The sequence below is a fragment of the Adiantum capillus-veneris genome, chromosome 11, assembly GCF_014529385.1.
Source record: "Adiantum capillus-veneris isolate H3 chromosome 11, ASM1452938v2, whole genome shotgun sequence".
NCBI classification, from domain to species: domain Eukaryota; kingdom Viridiplantae; phylum Streptophyta; class Polypodiopsida; order Polypodiales; family Pteridaceae; genus Adiantum; species Adiantum capillus-veneris.
Window position 1 is genome coordinate 150,669,024 of NC_140941.1, and position 18,837 is coordinate 150,687,860.

General features: G+C 43.6%; 1 protein-coding gene across 2 annotated transcripts in view; it reads right to left on the reverse strand.

The window, feature by feature from the left end:
* The window catches only part of LOC147448218 (uncharacterized protein ycf20-like), a 69,582-nt gene that overhangs the window by 20,016 nt on the left and 30,729 nt on the right, over positions 1-18,837 (reverse strand). Inside the window, exons 2-4 of one of the 2 annotated variants that reach the window (XM_086524101.1) lie at positions 11,705-11,825; positions 11,477-11,533; positions 11,323-11,414 (exon numbers count right to left, since the gene is read on the reverse strand). In XM_086524101.1, the coding sequence (XP_086380227.1) occupies positions 11,323-11,414; positions 11,477-11,533; positions 11,705-11,728 (173 nt within the window). In that variant the 5' untranslated portion in view covers positions 11,729-11,825. Of the gene's footprint in view, positions 1-11,322; positions 11,534-11,704; positions 11,826-18,837 lie in introns of those variants that run through there. The other variant, XM_086524100.1, reaches the window with a different exon arrangement.

Consider the following 18,837-nt stretch of genomic DNA (forward strand, 5'->3'; position numbering starts at 1 on the left):
TCAACACTTGTCAAGGGCGAAATTGCAGGTTTTTGACCCAATTTCAGTAACATAACAATGCCAAAATCTCTGTAGCTTAAAAGGACAAATCTAGGACAGATTCCCTTGCATCTTAGAAGCTTTCCGGTGAGTTGTAAGTAAATTTCAGCATGCTATAATTTTCTGTTTGGTCTCTGACAAGTGCCAAACTCCTGTATAACCACCCCAAGGCCTCCCCAAGGCTTCCCTAGTGTTATTTTGAAGTTTAGGTACGAAACACTAAACCTGCAAATAGATGCAACAAGCTGTAATTCTCTGTTTTGGATCGTTTTGAGCGGAGCAAACACGTCTATGTGTGTCTCAGGAGTTCCCGCAAGAAAGGGGACACTTCCCCTTTGATTTGGACGAGTTTTCACGCAAGAAAACTCCTGTTTCACAATCTGTTGTGATGGAACTGTGCATACCTGTGGGAGATTAGCAATTAGCTAATCCGGTTCTTCTTCAAAAGGCTCTTGCCTTGGCACACGCGTATAAAACCCACAAGATTGTACATAGTCGTCTGAGGAGCCCAACTAGTGGGGCATAATGCATTACCATATGTGTAAGGGGGAGAGAGATGCACAAGAGTGGATCTTTCCATTATAGCTGTGAACCTAAAAATCCACTCACAAAACTGAAAATCAGCCTTCTCTCTCATATTTGGGTGCCCCCAACAGGGAATGACCTTCTAGGAGTGTGTGTTGACTAGCAACTTGCTCTCCTACTGACATGTGTCCACTATGCCCCTTATGGTTCAACTTCCTAACCGCTCCCAACTTATAAAGTAGTCAGTGACTTGCCGAGTGGCCCAAATTCTATTTAGGCGCACATATGCTTCCATACTCATCAGAATTCAATGCTAATTGGCCCAAACAATCACCCACTGACCGACCTAGATTCCCATTATGAGAAATCCGTTTAGCTGTAACCGTTTCACCATGCAATGTCCAATTGCAAAATAAAATAAATAGAAATATGCAATACATATTTAGAGAAGGCAAAAGAAAAAATACACCTCCTGGTGACATACCCCATTGTTGAAAGGCGACCTCGCTTGCATGCCAATAATACATGCTGATATCTCTTGATATCACATATATTCTATGATGGGAATCAATGATATACTTGCTTCCGGAAATGTAGCGTTGGACAATTAACAATCCCACCAACCTGGCTACCACACATACATCAAAAATAGAAGTCTTCTGGTGTACTCTACAGTAAAAAATTTGCACTCATTTTGTGTTTGGCACAAATAGATAACAATTGCTTAACTACTCCTTTGAGCATCATGAACCATGGTCTCACATTGCTCCATAGAGCCACATCTAGTCATTGTGGGTTCCACTTGAAAGGCGTCAAGATATAGTTGCAATAACTGAGGTGAATCAACCACTTCAGATCCTTCCATCCATTTGGCATCCAATGATGGATAGTTCTTGAGCTTCACCAAGTAGCAGAGAGAATTGTTGGCAGTAATTCATGCTCTCACTAGTTGGAAGCACTATGTGCTAGGGGTTGATTTTGTTGTCCAAACAGATCATCAATCCTTGCAATACTCTCACACAAACCAAGTTATCAGAGAAACACATGCAATGGGCAAACATCTTGTCGATGTTCAATTTTCAGATTGTGCATGTGGAAAGGAAAAAGAAGGTGGTGGCTGATGTGTTGTCGCGAAAGCCAGCAGTGTCAATTCCGTACCATTGTGAACTAGACGAAATGAAGATAGAATATGCAGATTTTGCAAGAATTTATGATCAGCTTGTTGATGGGCAACATCATGAGCACTATATGCTTAAAAGTGACTTCCTCTTGATGCATGGAAAGTTATGTGTTACTAAAACAATTGCGGCCAAAGGATGGAAAGTCATGCTCCACCATATGCTGGGCATCGTGGAATTGATGCGACAGTGAAAGCGGTCGAGACATTCTTCTATCGACCAGCTTTATGCCAAGATGTTGAAACATTTGTAAGATCATGCCTCGTATGCCAAAAAGTCAAATTTTACAGGTAAAAGTAACCAGGATTGTTGCAGCCATTGCCAATTCTTGATAGGCCATGGAAAAGCATAGCGATGGACTTTATCTTTGATCTTCCAAGAATGAAACCATGCAATGATGGGATTTGAACTATCATTTGTAGGTCCAGAGCAATATCTTTAAGTATCACGAGATGCCTCAGTCAATTGTCAGTGATAGGGATCCACATATGACGAGTCTTTTTTGGAAAGCATTGTTCATAAACTTGCAAATTCTCATAAGTCACTACTCGACCATTTTGCATTAGAATTGCACAAGGCTATTCCCACATGCATCACATCTAACCACAAAAGGTTTCATAAGGTCTTGCAAAATGATAACTGGATCCGAAGTCAGCTTTTCGTGTTTCCTTGGCTGTCCACTTGAAAGCAACTCCCTTTGCTTGTAGTGCATGGATTGGTGAAGCAATCTCAGCAAAATTTTGAATAAACCTACTGTAATAGGAACATAAGCCTAGAAAGCTTTGAATGGCACGTACAGACTTCAAACCTGCCATGACTTAATTGCTTCCACTTTAGCAAGATCCATAGGTACCCCATCCTTTTAATGAGTAGCATGTTCCTGCATAGCTCATTGAAAATTGTACTTAAGTGATCCCTATGCTCCTCTTCACACTTTGAAAAGATAATCACCTTATCAAAAAATGTACCCACGAAGTTTCTATGTGGTCTAAATATTCTGTCCATCATTCTATTGAATGTGGCAGGAGTATTTCTGAGACTGAATGGCATGACAAGAAACTCATAAAAACTGAATGTTGTCTTGAAAGCAATCTTATGGACATCCTTTGGCCTAATGCGTATTTGATGGTACCCACTCTTTAAATCTATCTTGCTAAATAGTGACGCTCCCTCAAGCCGATCAAGAATGTCATCTATCCTCGGTATGGAGAACCCGTTCTTGATGGTATTCTTATTCAAAGCACAGTAGTCAATGCACATGCGCCATGAACCATCCTTCTGCACTAGGAGTACAAGCAAACAAAAAGGGGATGAGCTAGGTTGAATCAACCCCTTCTCCAAAAGCTCATTGACCTGACTCATAATCTCTTTATGTTGGGCTACACTAACCCTATACGGTGGACTACAATGTGACACAAGATCTATGCTATGATCCTCGAGTCTCTCAGGAGGTAATTCCCCTCGAAAAGAGTTCGAAAAAACATCACCGAAACCACTCAGGAAAGTTGTCCTATCTTTATCTAAGGTAGACAAATTAGATACAACAAATTAGATACAACTTCATGTACTTCTTTTGCAAAGATCAAGTATGCAGAAAGATGATTCTTTTTTACAGATAAAATAGCAAAAGCAGAAACAATTGGAATAGACTCGCCTTTCACCTTTACATCAAGGACATGAGTCTTTCTTCTATGTGACAAGTATACATGTAAAGGTAAGTTTTGTGGTCATCATTTGGATGGTGAGCCAGACCACATTAGGGCCCACAACTAGAAGTTGGTTGAACATTGAGCGGCAAGAAGTTTTAAAGCACCTAAATGCTAAAGCTATGTGCATAATTCTTCTTGCAAGTCGCGAGGACACTACTAGAGAGGACAATGTAAATGCGCAAGTGCTTGATTTGGGTGAAGGCTCTCAAAATGCCGAGGTCACGGTCTTTGCATCCATGACCATGCAAGCAAGTAAGAGTGCTAGAAACAAGGAGATTCAAGTGCTTCGAGCGTGCAAGCACGCAAGCAAGCTATTATTGCCTTGCTTAGCTTCTTTTATGTGGAGGATATCCCTCATTGGAAGGTGAGGAGCCCATATTTTCTAGAGATGGTGCAAGCAATCAACAATGGAGGTCGGAGCTGCATGTCTCCTTCATATCACTTGCGTGAAAAGGAGTTGATTGTTGCTAGATGTATTGACAAAGAAATCATAAGCATACAAGATACATGGAAGAGGTATAGCTCTTCCATTGTTGAAAGGAATGGCGTTTATGGCGGAAACGTTAGTGAGCCATTCATGGCGTGATTAGTAAGTTAATTACAAGGAGAGATTAGAGAGAGATTTAACACTAATGCTAATAGTAAATCATGCTTGGATTAAGAGTAAATGCTACATGCAAATGGTGGGTACAAAGTAGGTGCAAATAATGGTTGATGAGGGGATACAAAGTGTGTAGCTTTGGGCTTCTTTTATAGAGTTGGGAGAGGGCATCTAGTGACCTAATCAATGATGGCAAGTGTGTAGGCTTCCAAAGTAGAGGGTGTTCTCACTTGTGGTGGTGCGGACGTGACACACACCCCAACAAGCCTCCCCGTGTGTGATATAGTAGCACCCAAAAGTACAAAGTTGTCCTTCCCAAAGAATTGTCAACTAGGTGTAAGATCAAAGTCACAACATCCTCCCCAAAGAATTGTCGATTGGGTGTAGGATCAAAGTGTGCACCTATCCCTAGGCAACTAGGTGGTAGGTCCAAACAAGATACAAATGGGGTTTTTGTCAAGGTGAAGTCCTACTGCAAATTGTCAAAAGTTTGTGTTAAGCTTTATTGCCGGTTCAGCTGCAAAATGTCGTCGTTGTTGATGCTCCTCCCCTCCAAATGTGTCATCAAAATCAAAGTGGATGCCGATGTCGGCATGGCATACAAAACAGATTTTTGTGCAAATGTGTGTGAGGATGGTCTTACCCTATGTCGGGCAGTGTCTGTGATCCTTGTACAATCATAATTTTTTGTGAAGCCAAATGTTGTGTTTTGTGTCCGTGCAAAATGTGTAGATGTATAGGGTTTTGGTGCAAATGTGAGGACATGTGTGTGCAAATGCATGGTGTGGGTGCTTTTGCTAATCTGGAGATTGGATAAATCATACATTTCAACACATGTGCAAGGGCTTGTGGTAATCTTGGAATTGGGTAATACATACACATCATATACGAAACACTTGTGTACTGCAACCGGTAGGAATGATCTCCATCAAGACAAAATTTTGAGGCAATGTGTGCTTTGTGGATGCACCCTTGCAATTGGCGGGTTCAATGCTATAAATCAAATGTGGCAAGTAGACTCGTGGGAAGGGGGGCCACGTAAGCATTGAGGCCAAAATTTACTTGTGGTGGCAATGAGCAATGGGAAAGAACCCTTGTGGCGGGGCCTTTGTAAGGGGGGCCAACAGTAAAAAACGCCTCTTGGTATTCGATGAGGGCACCGACCGCCCAGTTGGGATCTACTGGCACGCGGTGGTACTAGGTAGTAGTCGGGATCTACTCTGTCGGTTGTAATATGAGCAAAAATGTGAGGCAAAAGACCAATCGGTTGTGAAGCTCCATCCGATCCCGACAGGTAAAACAATCGACTTTTGTGATCATCCTTCACGTCCGCCCGCGTTCCCTGTTTACTAAATATAGGCTAGCACGTTTTGAGCACATGACCCACTTGGTATGACTCTATAAGAAGTGCCCTAACCAACTCACCCCATGTGAACAGCTTGAGAGGGACTCTGATATTAACGTATTTGAATTCGGCCTACCAGAGGTAGACCTCATACACAAAAGCTCATACACACACCCTAAAATAGCAAATATTGGATGATGGGGTTGAGAGGGTTCTCAACCTCCAAATGCAGAGTTTAATAGTTCTATGGAGAGCTCTTGGTAAGCACATGTTGCACACACTCACAATGCCATGAGTTGAAACACGAATAGAGGCTAATTATGAAGCAAAACTTGCACAAAATTAATGACTAAAATGCAATGCAAATGCAAATGAATTGATGATTGATGGAAGATAACTAATGATGCTCTTAATCTAGCATGCCCTCCTTCCCAAGCACTTCTAGAAAGGGTAGTGGCTCACCAAGAATGTGCCCAATAACTAGAGCAATTAGCATAGAGGACAATGCTGATCTAAATGCTCATGCATGAGAAATTGATTCAATCTTGTGAGGGAGAGGAGAGCTCACAAGATCTAGCATAGAAAATAATGCCTAGGAGTGAACCATCGGCTCTGATACTACATGAAAGGAATGGCATTTATGGCAGAAATGTTAGTGAGCCAATCATGGCGTGACTAGTAAGTTAATTACAAGGAGAGATTAGAGAGAGATTAACACTAATGCTAATAGCAAATCATGATTGAATTGAGAGAAAATGCTACATGCAAATGGTGGGTACAAAGTAGGTGCAAATGATGGCTAATGAGGGGATACAAAGTGTGTAGCTTTGGGCTTCTTTAATAGAGTTGGGAGAGGGCATCTAGTGACCTAATCAATGATGTCACGTGTGTAGGCTTCCAAACTAGAGGGTGTTCTCACTTGTGGTGGTGCAGATGTGTCACACCTCCCAAAAATTGTATGTGATGGATTGTCAGACAACACGCGCACACGAGTGACATGGTTTTTGTAGATAGCTCTTTTTTCATGCCATTTTCTTAAAGACATAGTCTAGCTTTCCATGGCGTGAGTGCAGCCCTGATGTATACTCTTATAGTTGGGACACCACATGACAAACCTTGGGAGTCTTCCAAGTTTGGAAGGCCATGTGGAATTAGATTTGGATACATATGGAGGCACTTATTGGATATGAGTACTCTATACATAATAACAGCAGTTTGATGACGCAATGGACATTTGAGTTGTGGAGGCTGAGGATAGCTACATCTTTCTATGATGTTGAGCAAAGAGTTTCTAACGAGTGTATGCAACATATGATTATGGAGCAGGCATCAAATTTCAGCATAGAAACATGGAATTGGAACATGGAACCGGAACTGTAGCAACAAAAAGGGAGGGCGGGGGGGGGGGGGGCACGTAGTAGGTAGCCTAGAGGAGATTGATAAAGTGGAGATTCTATTGAGGAGCTAGGTTTTAATGGCCACAAGGCCCCCAAAGAAGCCCAAAATGGGGTGAGCATTACCTACATAGCTCTTTAAAAAACTTTGTTGGTCACTTTGCAATCTCATAACGGACATTCAACAGCCAAAACAAAATTGAAACACATCCCGAAGCGGGATCATGATGTGCGCCAATTGAAATGGCACAAGTCCGAACAACAATTTGGAAGTAGGGAACGCGTTTTGAGCACGGTAAGGGTCCGGAACAGGGATTCTGTGGGTTTATATTACTTGGAGTATGTGAGTAGGTACAATTTTTCATGAGCAAGACTATACTTATTAGTTTAGTTCTACAATAGCTAGGATGCTAGATTGGCGAGCTCTCTCCATCACTTAGTGGCAATAGGGCACCTGGCACATTTATGTAGGTGTCACGCAAAAAGAGAGTTTTTGCCTGTTGCCTATGATGTATTGTGATTCTTTCCCCATGAAGTTTGTACTTTGTATTGTATCTTTGGGGTTTCTCCCTTTAAAACAATTTTTAAATATGGTCTTCAAGTGTTTCTTGAAATAAATATAAAGAATACCATGTCCCATTTTTCTCTCCAAAATAGAGAGAGAGAGAGAGAGAGAGAGAGAGAGAGAGAGAGAGAGAGAGAGAAGAAGAGGATTTTGAAGGTGTAGGAATCCCAAGAGGCCTCAAAGATCTATCTGACGAGAGTTGAACTCGAGCCCTGTTAATCAACACACACACACACACACACACACACACACACACAGAGAGAGAGAGAGAGAGAGAGAGAGAGAGAGAGAGATGAAATGTTATACTAATGTCTTCAAAAGGCCAAAATGACCTATAAGACCAAAAGGTTACATTCATGTATGCCTCTAGTAGAATGTCTAGGGAACATAAAAATAAAATAAATGAGGGCACCTAGAGTGGGTAGGTATGTAAGCCTATCCTAAATCATCATCAACATCACATAATACATCATCTCGAAACACATGGGGAGGGGTACAATCATGGCTAATGCATGTAAAGTGGAGAAAGTGTACACAGGTGATCATCCCATGAACTCTCTCATGGGTCTATGCAGTATGGCCTTGATGTTCTCCATAGTCAGCTCTTTGAAGGGACGTGTTCCATGTCGCTCCATAGCCTCCGATGTAGACCTCATCTACCGTATGAAAATCCTCGAGCGTCGTGGGCGGCCAAGGGTGGCCATCGTGAGTAGTCCCTCTATAGAAACTAGTGATCTGCCTCTATATGGATCCTCTGTTCCTAGGTCCTCTATTCCTAGGGGTAGTCTCTAAGTCCGGATCTCCAGCAAGAAGAGACATAGGCACCTCTAATCATAGTAATCCATGATGCGCGATAAGAGGCCAATCCCTCTTTGAATAAGCAATGAAAACACCGAATGTTGTGCACTGTAGATATAATGCTCCTTTGTCGCTGGCTCTCTCTAATAAACCTAGCATAATCTCTCCTTTGAGGGTATACCTGTGTCGGCTAGTCCCTATCTCCAACAAGTGAGATGAGGTGCGTAGCTGACCAATAACACATCCAATGCCATGAGATGGTGGATGTCCAGACTCCATATACCTAGGGCGTGATATAAACCCATCATCTGTTGTATGAAGAAGATGGTCTCGATAAAAAGCCATCTTTGTCCCCAACTCACATGACGGAGAGAACCAAGTCCTCCTAGTATCTGAGATCATGTTTGATAATCCTCCTATCTTTGAATGTGGGAGGGTGCAAATGGTGCATCTAGGGCATATTGAAAAGGGAGCAGCCTGTCCATACTAAATCCATGTAGCTCAAACCAAGATGATATTTGTGCAAACCAACATAAAGTATCACCCTCCCTAGCCGACTGTCGTGATGACTCCAGCGCTAGTCGTGCATATATGTCATGTGGGAGCTCCCATGTTCTATGAATGAAAGATAGTGATTAAGCAAGAGCCTCCACTACAATCAATGGTGCACTCATCTCAACGCTGGTAATTTCATTTGGCACTGAGGCTTTTGCCTGGATAAGCCTAGAGTTCGTGGATACAAGTGGTCTCTCCATGGATCTCATCCACCATATGTTCACCCTGATCTACTATGATGATCCAAGCTGGGCCCCCATATCTGCACTCCATAAAGCATGGTAGAAGTGACCAAAGTGTGAAATAGCCACAGCTTGTAGCTCCTGAAACTGCATCAATGAACATACCCTCTCTAGTCCTCCTAATGCTATATATCCCATTGTCAATCTCGCCTCTGCAACCCCTCTCATAGAGAAAGTAACACCAAGATATGTATAGGAGTCTGCATACTCCAATATCTCCTATCCATATGTTAAAATAGGTGCTGATCTCCGGACCCACATTGCAAGACTGAATACCATCATCACCTTGTTTTGCCAAGGTTGGTGGAGAGCCCACTATCATGGGCATTAGCATTTTAACGCATCAAGATGTCTTCTCATACCCTCTGGGGAGACTGAAATAAGGACATCATCATCAGCATAAAGCAATAGTGGTATCCCTGTACTTGACAACTGTGCCCCTCTACCCCACAGTCTCAAAAGAAGTCAGAAATCTCATCAATATACAATCCAAACAAAGTCAGAGAAAGTGGGCATCCCTACTTCACGCCAATAGTAGAGTGAACAAGCTCTGAAAGACCCTTTGTTGTCTATGACTCTCCCTATAACTGTCTCTTAGAGTGCCATGATACCCCTCACAAGCTCTTCTGGACTCCCAAGTCATGTAGTCTCCATATCAATCTGGCTTTTGAGACTGTGTCAAAGGCTTTGCGGAAATCCACAAAGCTACAATAAATCCTCCTCCCACATGCTCTGCCCTTCTCAAGATCATTCTAAGCATGAAGATATGATCATGTGCAGGGGAGAGAGAGAGAGAGAGAGAGAGAGAGAGAGAGAGAGAGAGAGAGAGAGCAGACGAATAGAAACAAAGATAGAAAGAGATGTCAAAAGAAAGCAAGAGAAAGAAAGATAGCAGACAACTAATCTGTGATCTGGCTACTGTCACCCTTCTCGAAGGGGAGTCAAAGGGCCAAATACCTCCCTGTAAAATCTCTCTCAGCTGTAATCTGGGCCATCTCTGATCTGCTTACTCCTTTACCCTTCTCACACGGCCAACTCCCTCTCTATATAAACAATGAAATCTCCCTAAAATCCCTTTAACGGTAGGACATCTGAAAATTTAATGCCATTCCATCTCCACCACCTAGTGACAAAGTCTGCATATACGTCCTCCTGCATCTCCGCTGTGACTCTCAGCCTCCGTCTCAAGTGCATGTAATGATACTCTGAGGTAACCTAGGGACCTACCTCATCACAATGTGAGACCTGACAAAAGGAGGGGAGTCGATCAATAACCAGCCCATGCTGTGAAAACAATTTCAGCACTGCCGGTACCATGTGCTTCATTAGCAAAACTGGTGTAAAATATTCCTCCTCATTTAATGCTCTAGACGAGTGGATACTATTTGATAATTCTGTTTGCCAAAACCTTCGTCAATTCACTTCTTTCCAATGCATCGGGCACCTCAAGTCCCATGTCATTTGTTAGCGGACTGTCTACAACAGCAGCTAAGTTGGTACCTTGCTTCATGCAGCAGCCGTCATGTGCTCTCTGTTTTCCTAAGTCCATATATTCACTTCTTAAACCAGTTGATGTTGACCATGAAACGTTATCCCACCGCTTATCTCCAACATGTGGAGCACTGTCCTGAAGCATAGGAGATGGATGGCATTTCTAGCACAAGAGTGAAGTTTCTGTTTCCTGCAAAGATGGAAATCCTGGTGTCATCTTTTTTTTTGTTTCCTCTAATTTTCCATGTTGCGTTTTGCATGTAGCAAAGACCGGCCAACCAAGCACAACTCGTTTCACATGAACCTTCGTCCTTTTTCTCTGTTCCCTTTAATTCTCCCAAGTTGTGCTTTGCATATAGCACTCAAGCTTGAGCAGATCCTTTAAAAAGACCATAGTGCTTGAGGCAAGACAATAAAAGGAACAACAGGTTCAGAATTACAAAGCTGACTTTGCTATTTCAAATAATGTTTCGTTGCCAGTAAGAGCACCACCACAGGCTACTGAGTCACTACCTTGTGAAGAATGGTCCAACAGGTAGTCTCCCACTACATTCTTCAGTAAGTGGTTGAACCCAAGTCAAAGGCTAAAAGAATATGCACTCCATAATCAGCAATGATCTCAAGAATAATTACCGGCCTCAGTATTCACTTGTCTCTGTTGGACAACGTTCCCTATAAGATGGACCAAAAATTGCGACCATGCTGAAAAGAACAGTTAATTGCAGGAGATTCCAAATAAAAGGCAGGAAAAGCAAGAAAAATTGCATGAGAACTGTAGCAAGCTTGAAATTGAGGAACTTTCACCATTACAACAAGTTGTTTTGGTCTAGCTAAAGATATCATAAATGATATACAAGATGGACAGAGAATATCCACACACCTGAAATAGAAAGAAGAGGAAATACAACATCTTTTTGACTTGTGAGGTGGTTTGTAGCTATCCTGTGGGAAGGCAATGCTAGTAAACGCTCTCTGCAAAGTTGACGAAGGTAACAACACCTCACAGCTGGTCACACTTTTGACCACCACCAGACCTTTGGAAGTGAAACACAGGCAGCAGGGTGCCATTGTCCCCTAAAAAATGGGACTCTCTGCAAAAAAAAAAGTAAAGGTATTCAACCAGGATCATTTTTGTCCTGAAGCTGAGCCCCAATGTGATACGCAAGACCCACCACTCACGTGCAAGACCCTTGCCCTCCAACACTTACATGCACTCAAATCATAAGGGAAAACATTAATGAGAAGAGAGTTTGAATAGGTACCTTGTTATTGATGAAAGTAGGCATTGTGTGAATTCTCTCTCCTGCTTATGCCTGGACAGTCTCTTCCTCTATGTACGGTAGCAATCTTTAATGTAAGTTGATACAATGCGATACTTTTTATCTGCTAAACACAATGGGTGACGTTATCTTATTGCTAGCAACGAGTGATCTTGCTGTATAAATTGCTCGATAAGGACTTATCTGGATTTGCAAACTTTAAGGATTAATTTTAATCCAAGCAATTAACAATTGAAACCCTGCTTGCAGATAAATCATTGGTAGTGGTGGTGGTCGAGTGTGTGTGCATACTTAGGGGATGGGGGAAAAGGGTAAGAGGGGAATTTCATTTATCTATTTGTGTGTGTGTGTGTGTGTGTGTGCGCGCGCGCGTGTGTGGGGGGGGGGGGGGGGGGGGGGGGGGGGGGGGGGGGGGGGGGGCGGCTTGTAAAGATTTGAGCCTTCTTTTGCTCTGAATTTTCGAACATACAAAACAACAGGAAAGGTTGCAGTGGTATTAATCCAGAGTTGAATCCAGGTTAAGTGAAATTGGCCAGTAGACTCACTGAAGGGCGGTAGACTTTAGCTTTCACCCGATCTTTACTTTAATTTTACCTGTACTTCACAACAGAGAGGAACTTCTCAAATAAACTTGAGACTGAAATTCAAGTTCAAGCAAAGCACGACTTGGCAGCTAGAGTGCTCCCAAGTAGACAGTGACACTGTGTTGGCCCCATAGGTGCGCACCCCTTTCGGTATTTCCTTATTCCAATTAAACTTTTGGAGAAAACCTTTAAATTCCTGCGTGCTATCCCACTTTTATTGGGCTGAAAATGGCCTACTCTCCTAAACCTAGTGAGAAATTGCAACACGCTGAATTCTCTGTTTTCGGCCTCTAAAATGCACCAGAACACTTGTACGACGATTCCCTAACTTCTCCGAAGCTCCTGGGACTGTTAGGCGACCAAAACGCCCAAAACCCTAAACCTGCAAAATACACAGTAGGCTGTAATTCTTTGTGCCCATCGCATCCATAGCAAGCCCTTGAGTTCCCGCACCTATAGGGCCACTTACCCTTTGATTTGGACAAGATTTCTCGCAAGAAATCTCTCTGAATCAACCTTTGTCTACAGCGAATTAGCAATTCGCTAATCCGTATCTATACAAGAGGCTCTTGCCTCCGCAATCGCGCATAAATCCACACAACTCTACAAACAGATGAGTAGCCCTTAAGTTGGGCATCACGTTTCTGTGTTCAAAAGGGGAGAGCGGTGCACGAGAGCGGAATCATCGTGCTACATGAACAATCGTGTCATCTGATCAGATTTTATCTTCTTCCTGACAAGATTAAAACAAGCCTGTTTGTTGAACCTGCATACCATCATTTCCTTTCGATGTTCTTGAGAGATCAAAGATAAAATCCATAGCAATACTTTCCCATGGCTTATCTAGAATAGGCACTGGGTGTAACAACCCAAGTTCCTTTTGCCTGTCAAACTTGACCTTTTGGCAAATTACGCATGCTCACACAAAGACATCCACATCTCTCCTCAAAGTAGGCCATAAAAGAATGTCTCGACCGCTCACACTGTCGCATCTATACTACGATGCCCTACATACTGTGGGACATGACTTTCTAACATAACCTTATGTCGCAATGGTCTAGTGACGCATAGTCTGCCATGCATCATCATAAAACCGTCGCTCATGGCGTTGTCTATCTTGCAAAGTAAAATCCTTGCAAAATCTTCACCAATAACATATTGTTCCTTCATATCATCAAGCTCATGATGGTAAGGAATTGACACAACTGAAATTTGTGGCTTTCTTGACAGCACATCAGTCACAATATTCTTCTTGTCTTCAACATGCACAATCTGACAATCTGAAAGTGGAACATAGAGAGAATGTTGGCCCATTGCATATGCTTTTCTAATAGCTTTGATTGTGTCAAGAAGTATCGCAAGGTCTCATGGTCTGTTTGGACAACAACATCAACACCTAATAGGTAGTGTTTCCAACTTGAAAGCGCATGAATCACGGTCGGTAGCTCTTTCTCAAAGATTTGCATAGTCTTTTCTAGTCCTTGCAAGATTCTGTTTACATAGGCTACTACCCGACCATCCTACATTAGCAATGTCCCAATACTATTGCCACACACATCACACTGGACCACAAATGACTTCTTGAGAGCTGGCAAAACAATTACTGGATCCGAAGTCATCTTTTCTTTCAAGAGATTAAAAGTTGAAATCTCTCTTTGTGTCCATTTGAGAGTGACCTCTTTCTTTTGCAGAGCATGTAGGGGTGATGCAATCTCGGCAAAGTTCTCGATGAACCTTCTGTAGTAAGAGCATAATCCCAAGAAGCTGCAGACATCATGCACAGTCTTCAAGTCTGCCATGTCTGATCGCTTCAACCATGGCAGGATCCATTGGGACACCATCCTTTGACACTATGTGGCATGAAAAGTGGATCTCTTCCAAGAAGAATTCACTTTTCTTAGGGTTGATGAACAACCTGTGACAGCGTAGTTCTTTGAACACCATGGTCAAATGACCTCTATGCTTCTCTTCATTCTTCGAACAAACTATCATGTCATCAAAGAATGTGTCGACAAACTTTTGATGTGGGAGGAAAATCTGATCCATCATCCTATTGAACGTAGCAGGAGCATTTGTAAGACCAAATGGTATCACTAAGAACTCGTATAGACGAAACGTTGTTCTAAACGCAGTCTTGTGCACATCCTCTGGCCTAATACGAATCAGATGGTATCCACTCTTAAGATCTATCCTGCTGAAAATTGCCGCACCCTCTAAACAGTCAAGAACATCATCAATCCTTGGAATAGGAAACTTGTTCTTGATGGTATTCTTATTCAACACACGGTAGTCAATACACATGCGCCAAGAGCCATCCTTCTTTTGCACTAAAAGCACTAGGGAACAAAAGGGTAAAGAACTAGGTTGAATCAACCCTTTTTCTAACAGCTCCTCTACCTAGCTCATAATCTCTTTCTGTTACGCCACGCTAACCCTATAGGAGGTCTATTTGGTGGGCTATCACCTGGCACCAAATCTATCGCATGATCCTCAAGCCTCTCCAGCGCCAACCGAGACGGTAATAAGTTCGAAAAACAATCACTAAAAACTCTCGCAAAAATGCTGACCTTACTTTAACTAACACAGATAAATTTGATTTTTGACAATAATTTGAAACATCACGTGCAAAAATCAAGCATGCAGAAAGATGATTCTCAATTACATAAGTGATAGCATAAGCTTTACATCCAAGATGTGAGTTTTGCCATTATGCTACAGGGTGACCTTTTTGTTGAAGACATCCAACACTCCATGTACACGGAACATCCATGGGATTCCCAACAACCCATCGCACCCTTCCAATGGCATGATATAAAATTCCTCTATGTCCACATACAACTGAATATGCAGATGCAGCTTTCCAATGATGAGAGTAGCACATTCTGAATGGCCAGGACATGCCAAACCTGCCTCTGTTGTGTACCCAATCTCTTCAGCTTTGATGCCCAATTTGATAGACAACTTCGGAGAGATAAAGTTTGCCTTAGCACCTGGATCAAAGAAAATAAGCGTTGCTTGATCCCTAACTTTACCCCAAGCTCTACATAACTCACTGGCATCCAAGTTTGGCCTATTGCCCACCATATCTGGCGCTAAACCTACCGTGGGTTTGGTTTTCTTCCCTTTCTTGTCCTCTTTGTCCTCTAAGTCAGCTGGCCTCTTTCTCTGTGAGCAATCCTGCAAAATGACTAGAGCATCTATTCTCAGCCATTAAAGCCTTCTTCGTTTCAAAAGACTTTCGCACAAAAGGCTTCTTTTTCTGTTTCTTTGTCGGTTCTCTAGATGTCTCCGCCAAGTCCTTAGCTTTCTCTGCCTTTTCTGACCCCTGGGACGCTTCAGGAGTCGCTTTTGCAAAGGGCTTATTTGATGAATTTTTCTTTGGCTGGCCCCCTTTCACATTGCCTTGGAATCCACTGTCTTCACCCTTCAACAAGGCATGACCAGTGTTGGCAACTTCCATAAGTTGAGTAAAGATGGCCACTCTGTTCTTTGTACAGTAGTTCTTGAGTCCTTTAGGGAGCCCACAATAATACTTCTCTATCTGCTCTGTCAATGGTACGAACCTATAGGAAGTTACTTAAAGCAACGCTTTATAGAACTTCCGATTGTACTCCTCTAAGATTTTGCAAGTAGCTGCATTGAGTTGGTGCCAATTTGTCATGACATCGGCTTCAAATTCATTTGACAGCCATGCAGATGCAACATTTGCTTGAAGTAAACCCATGTGCGGATGCCTACCCTTGCATCGACAGAGTCAACTGCCATGAACGTGCATTTCCTTTCAAGAAAGTGGTAGCTTTCCTACCTTGGAGGCCTCTGTAAGCCGTATCAAACTATTGGAGGAAAGTAGAGCCTCCGCTTGTCCTTAAATCTGCTAAAAGTATCAAACTTCACAACTGCACCACCTTCTTTGTATGGTTTTGGCACTCCCAAATTATCATAGGAAAGTGGGTAAGGATCATCTGTGTCCCCCTGGTTGTTAACCTTTTGGTTCCCTCATGCCATATTTACCTACTCATCGGAAAAACCAGCCGTACCAAAAGCGGACTGTGGCACCCCAGGTTGGCCCTGATTACACTAAAACCCTAATTGTGAGCCCTATATTACCATACATGGGGTCTGGCATCATGCCTTGCATACCCCCAAAGAGTGTTCCTCGCATGTACTCCTAGTTTCCAGGCGCATAACCAGCCATGCCTTGAAACAAAATCCACCCCCAAAATTCCCAAGATGTACCATGGGTGGTGGAAAAACCTTATGCATAGTCTGGAAATTAGCTCCCTATCCATTTAATCCAACATTTGGACTCTCAAAGGTGGCTAGTTGAATTGATATAGCTTGTGGAATTGGTGTTCTAGCCACCTGCTCGTGGGCAGAAAGAGTTTTTCTTGGAACCCCAACTGACTCCGCAACATGGGAATGCTCCCTGCCCTGCTCAGACGCATAAGAGACCAAGACTTGAGCCTCAACGGGCTCTACTACAAGTGAAAGTTGCCTTGTCTGTTGTGACACTGGTGGAGCTTGCAAAAATTCCATAAACCTGGGATTTTGCACCAACAGAGAATACACATTCATAGCAGCAACCAATTGTGTCCTGAACGCATCCTCCTCTAGTTGCCCAGTCATAAACCCTTGAACTTATGGAGCATTCACATTGATGAAAGGTACAGACAAGGGTAGCCGCGAACTCTCGCCAACCCCGAACACCGGAGGAACAGCCTGTTTGGCCTGTGAAGAGGAACCCTCTTCCTGGTGTCATTCGTCCTGTCAGCCATAGTGGAATTCCAAGTTCTTGAGCTTTGTGTCTTCGCCAAAAACGAACCAAGCCTCACTTGAGAAAAAGTGATTATGTCCCAACAACGGAATCATGTAACCAGCTACTAGACTCACTAAAGGGCGGTAGTCTTTGGCTTTCACCCGATCTTTACTTTGATTAACTTTACCTATACTTCACAACAAACGAAAACTTCTCGAATAAACTTGAGACTTGAATTCAACACTTCAAACAAAGCACGACTTGGCAACCAAAGTGCTCCCAAGTAGACAATGACACCGCGTTGGTCCCAAAGGTTGGCGCTCCTTTCGGTATTTCTTTATTCCAATTAAACTTTGGAGCAAACCAGTAAACTCCTACGTGCTCTCCCACTTTTATTGGGCTCAAAATGGTCTACTCTAACCCAATGTCGGCAACATAACGACAGTAGAAGACTTCACACACAAAATCCCCATGCAGTAGGTGACTTTCCCAGCGCATCAGAGCACTTTCCTAAACCTGGCGAGAAATTACAGAACATTGAATTCTCTGTTTATGGCCTCTAAAATGCACCTCAACACCTGTATGACAACTCCCTAGCTTCCTTGAAGCTCCTGGTACTATTAGGCAACAAAACCAACCAAAACCCTAAACCTGCAAAAATACACAGGAGGCTGTAATCCTCTGTTTTGGGCTCCATTTCGTGTGTCGATCGCATCCGTAGCAAGCCCTCGAGTTCCCTTTGATTTGGACGAGATTTCTTGTAAGGAAACTCTCTGAACCAACATGTGCCTGCAGAGGCGCTTGCCTCATAGTTACAGGGGACGGGGGGGACGGGCCCTAGGGCCGGGGAACGGCCGTAACCGGGCCGGGAACGGCTGGGAACGCCGAGGGACGGACGGAAAACGGGCCGGACGGGCGGGTCGCAGGGGGGACGGACCGGGGACGGCCGGGGCCGGACCAGGGTCGGACGGACCGGACAGGGACGGCAGGGGTCGGCCGGGGTCGGATTCAAAAAAGTGACCGTTTTTGACCGTTTGCAACGGCTCTGTGCAGCCCCAACTGCCATATTTTTTAAGCCTTGGCCCTTGGGAGGCTATAAAAGGCTCCCTTGGGCCTCTTAATACTCATAGTCTCAATGCTCAATGCTCATTCCATTTCTCTCAAGCTCAAGGCTCAAGCTCATTCCATTTCCCTCAAGCTCAAGGCTCAAGTTTGAACTTTGAAGCTCTCCTCTCCCTCTTCTACCCACTTTGAAGCTCTCCTTTACTCTCTCTCCACACAAGCTCTCCTCTAACCCTTCTAACTTCTAAGCTCTACTCTCTCGAGTCTCTCCACCATCATGTCATCTCAAGCCAACTCCACTTCTCAAGCCGCTTCTTCTCAAAGGAGACCCGCCGTGCAAACGTGGTCGTGGTGGGATGAAGTCGACTTTAGCTCGCGTGGCAAAGGTGGCGGTGCAAGACCATGGACGTGCAAGCTATGTCCATACAAGAGAACGGGTGGTTCAAACAAAGTGCGAGCCCATCTTCTTCATGAACCCGATCACGAGGTGAAGTTTTGCCCTCATGTAGCTCCCGAGAAGAGGTTGGATCTTCTTGAGAAACTCACGGTGTATGAGGTTGCGGAAGCGGCCAAGAGGGGCCGTTTTGTTGCCGTTGATCCCTCCGCCACGGCGACACCGCGAGAGCAAAGGGAAGCCAACCTTGACGACATCTCTCGAACCTTCAAGAGCCATGGATCTACACCGTCCTCTTCCCTTCCGCATCGCCAAACCA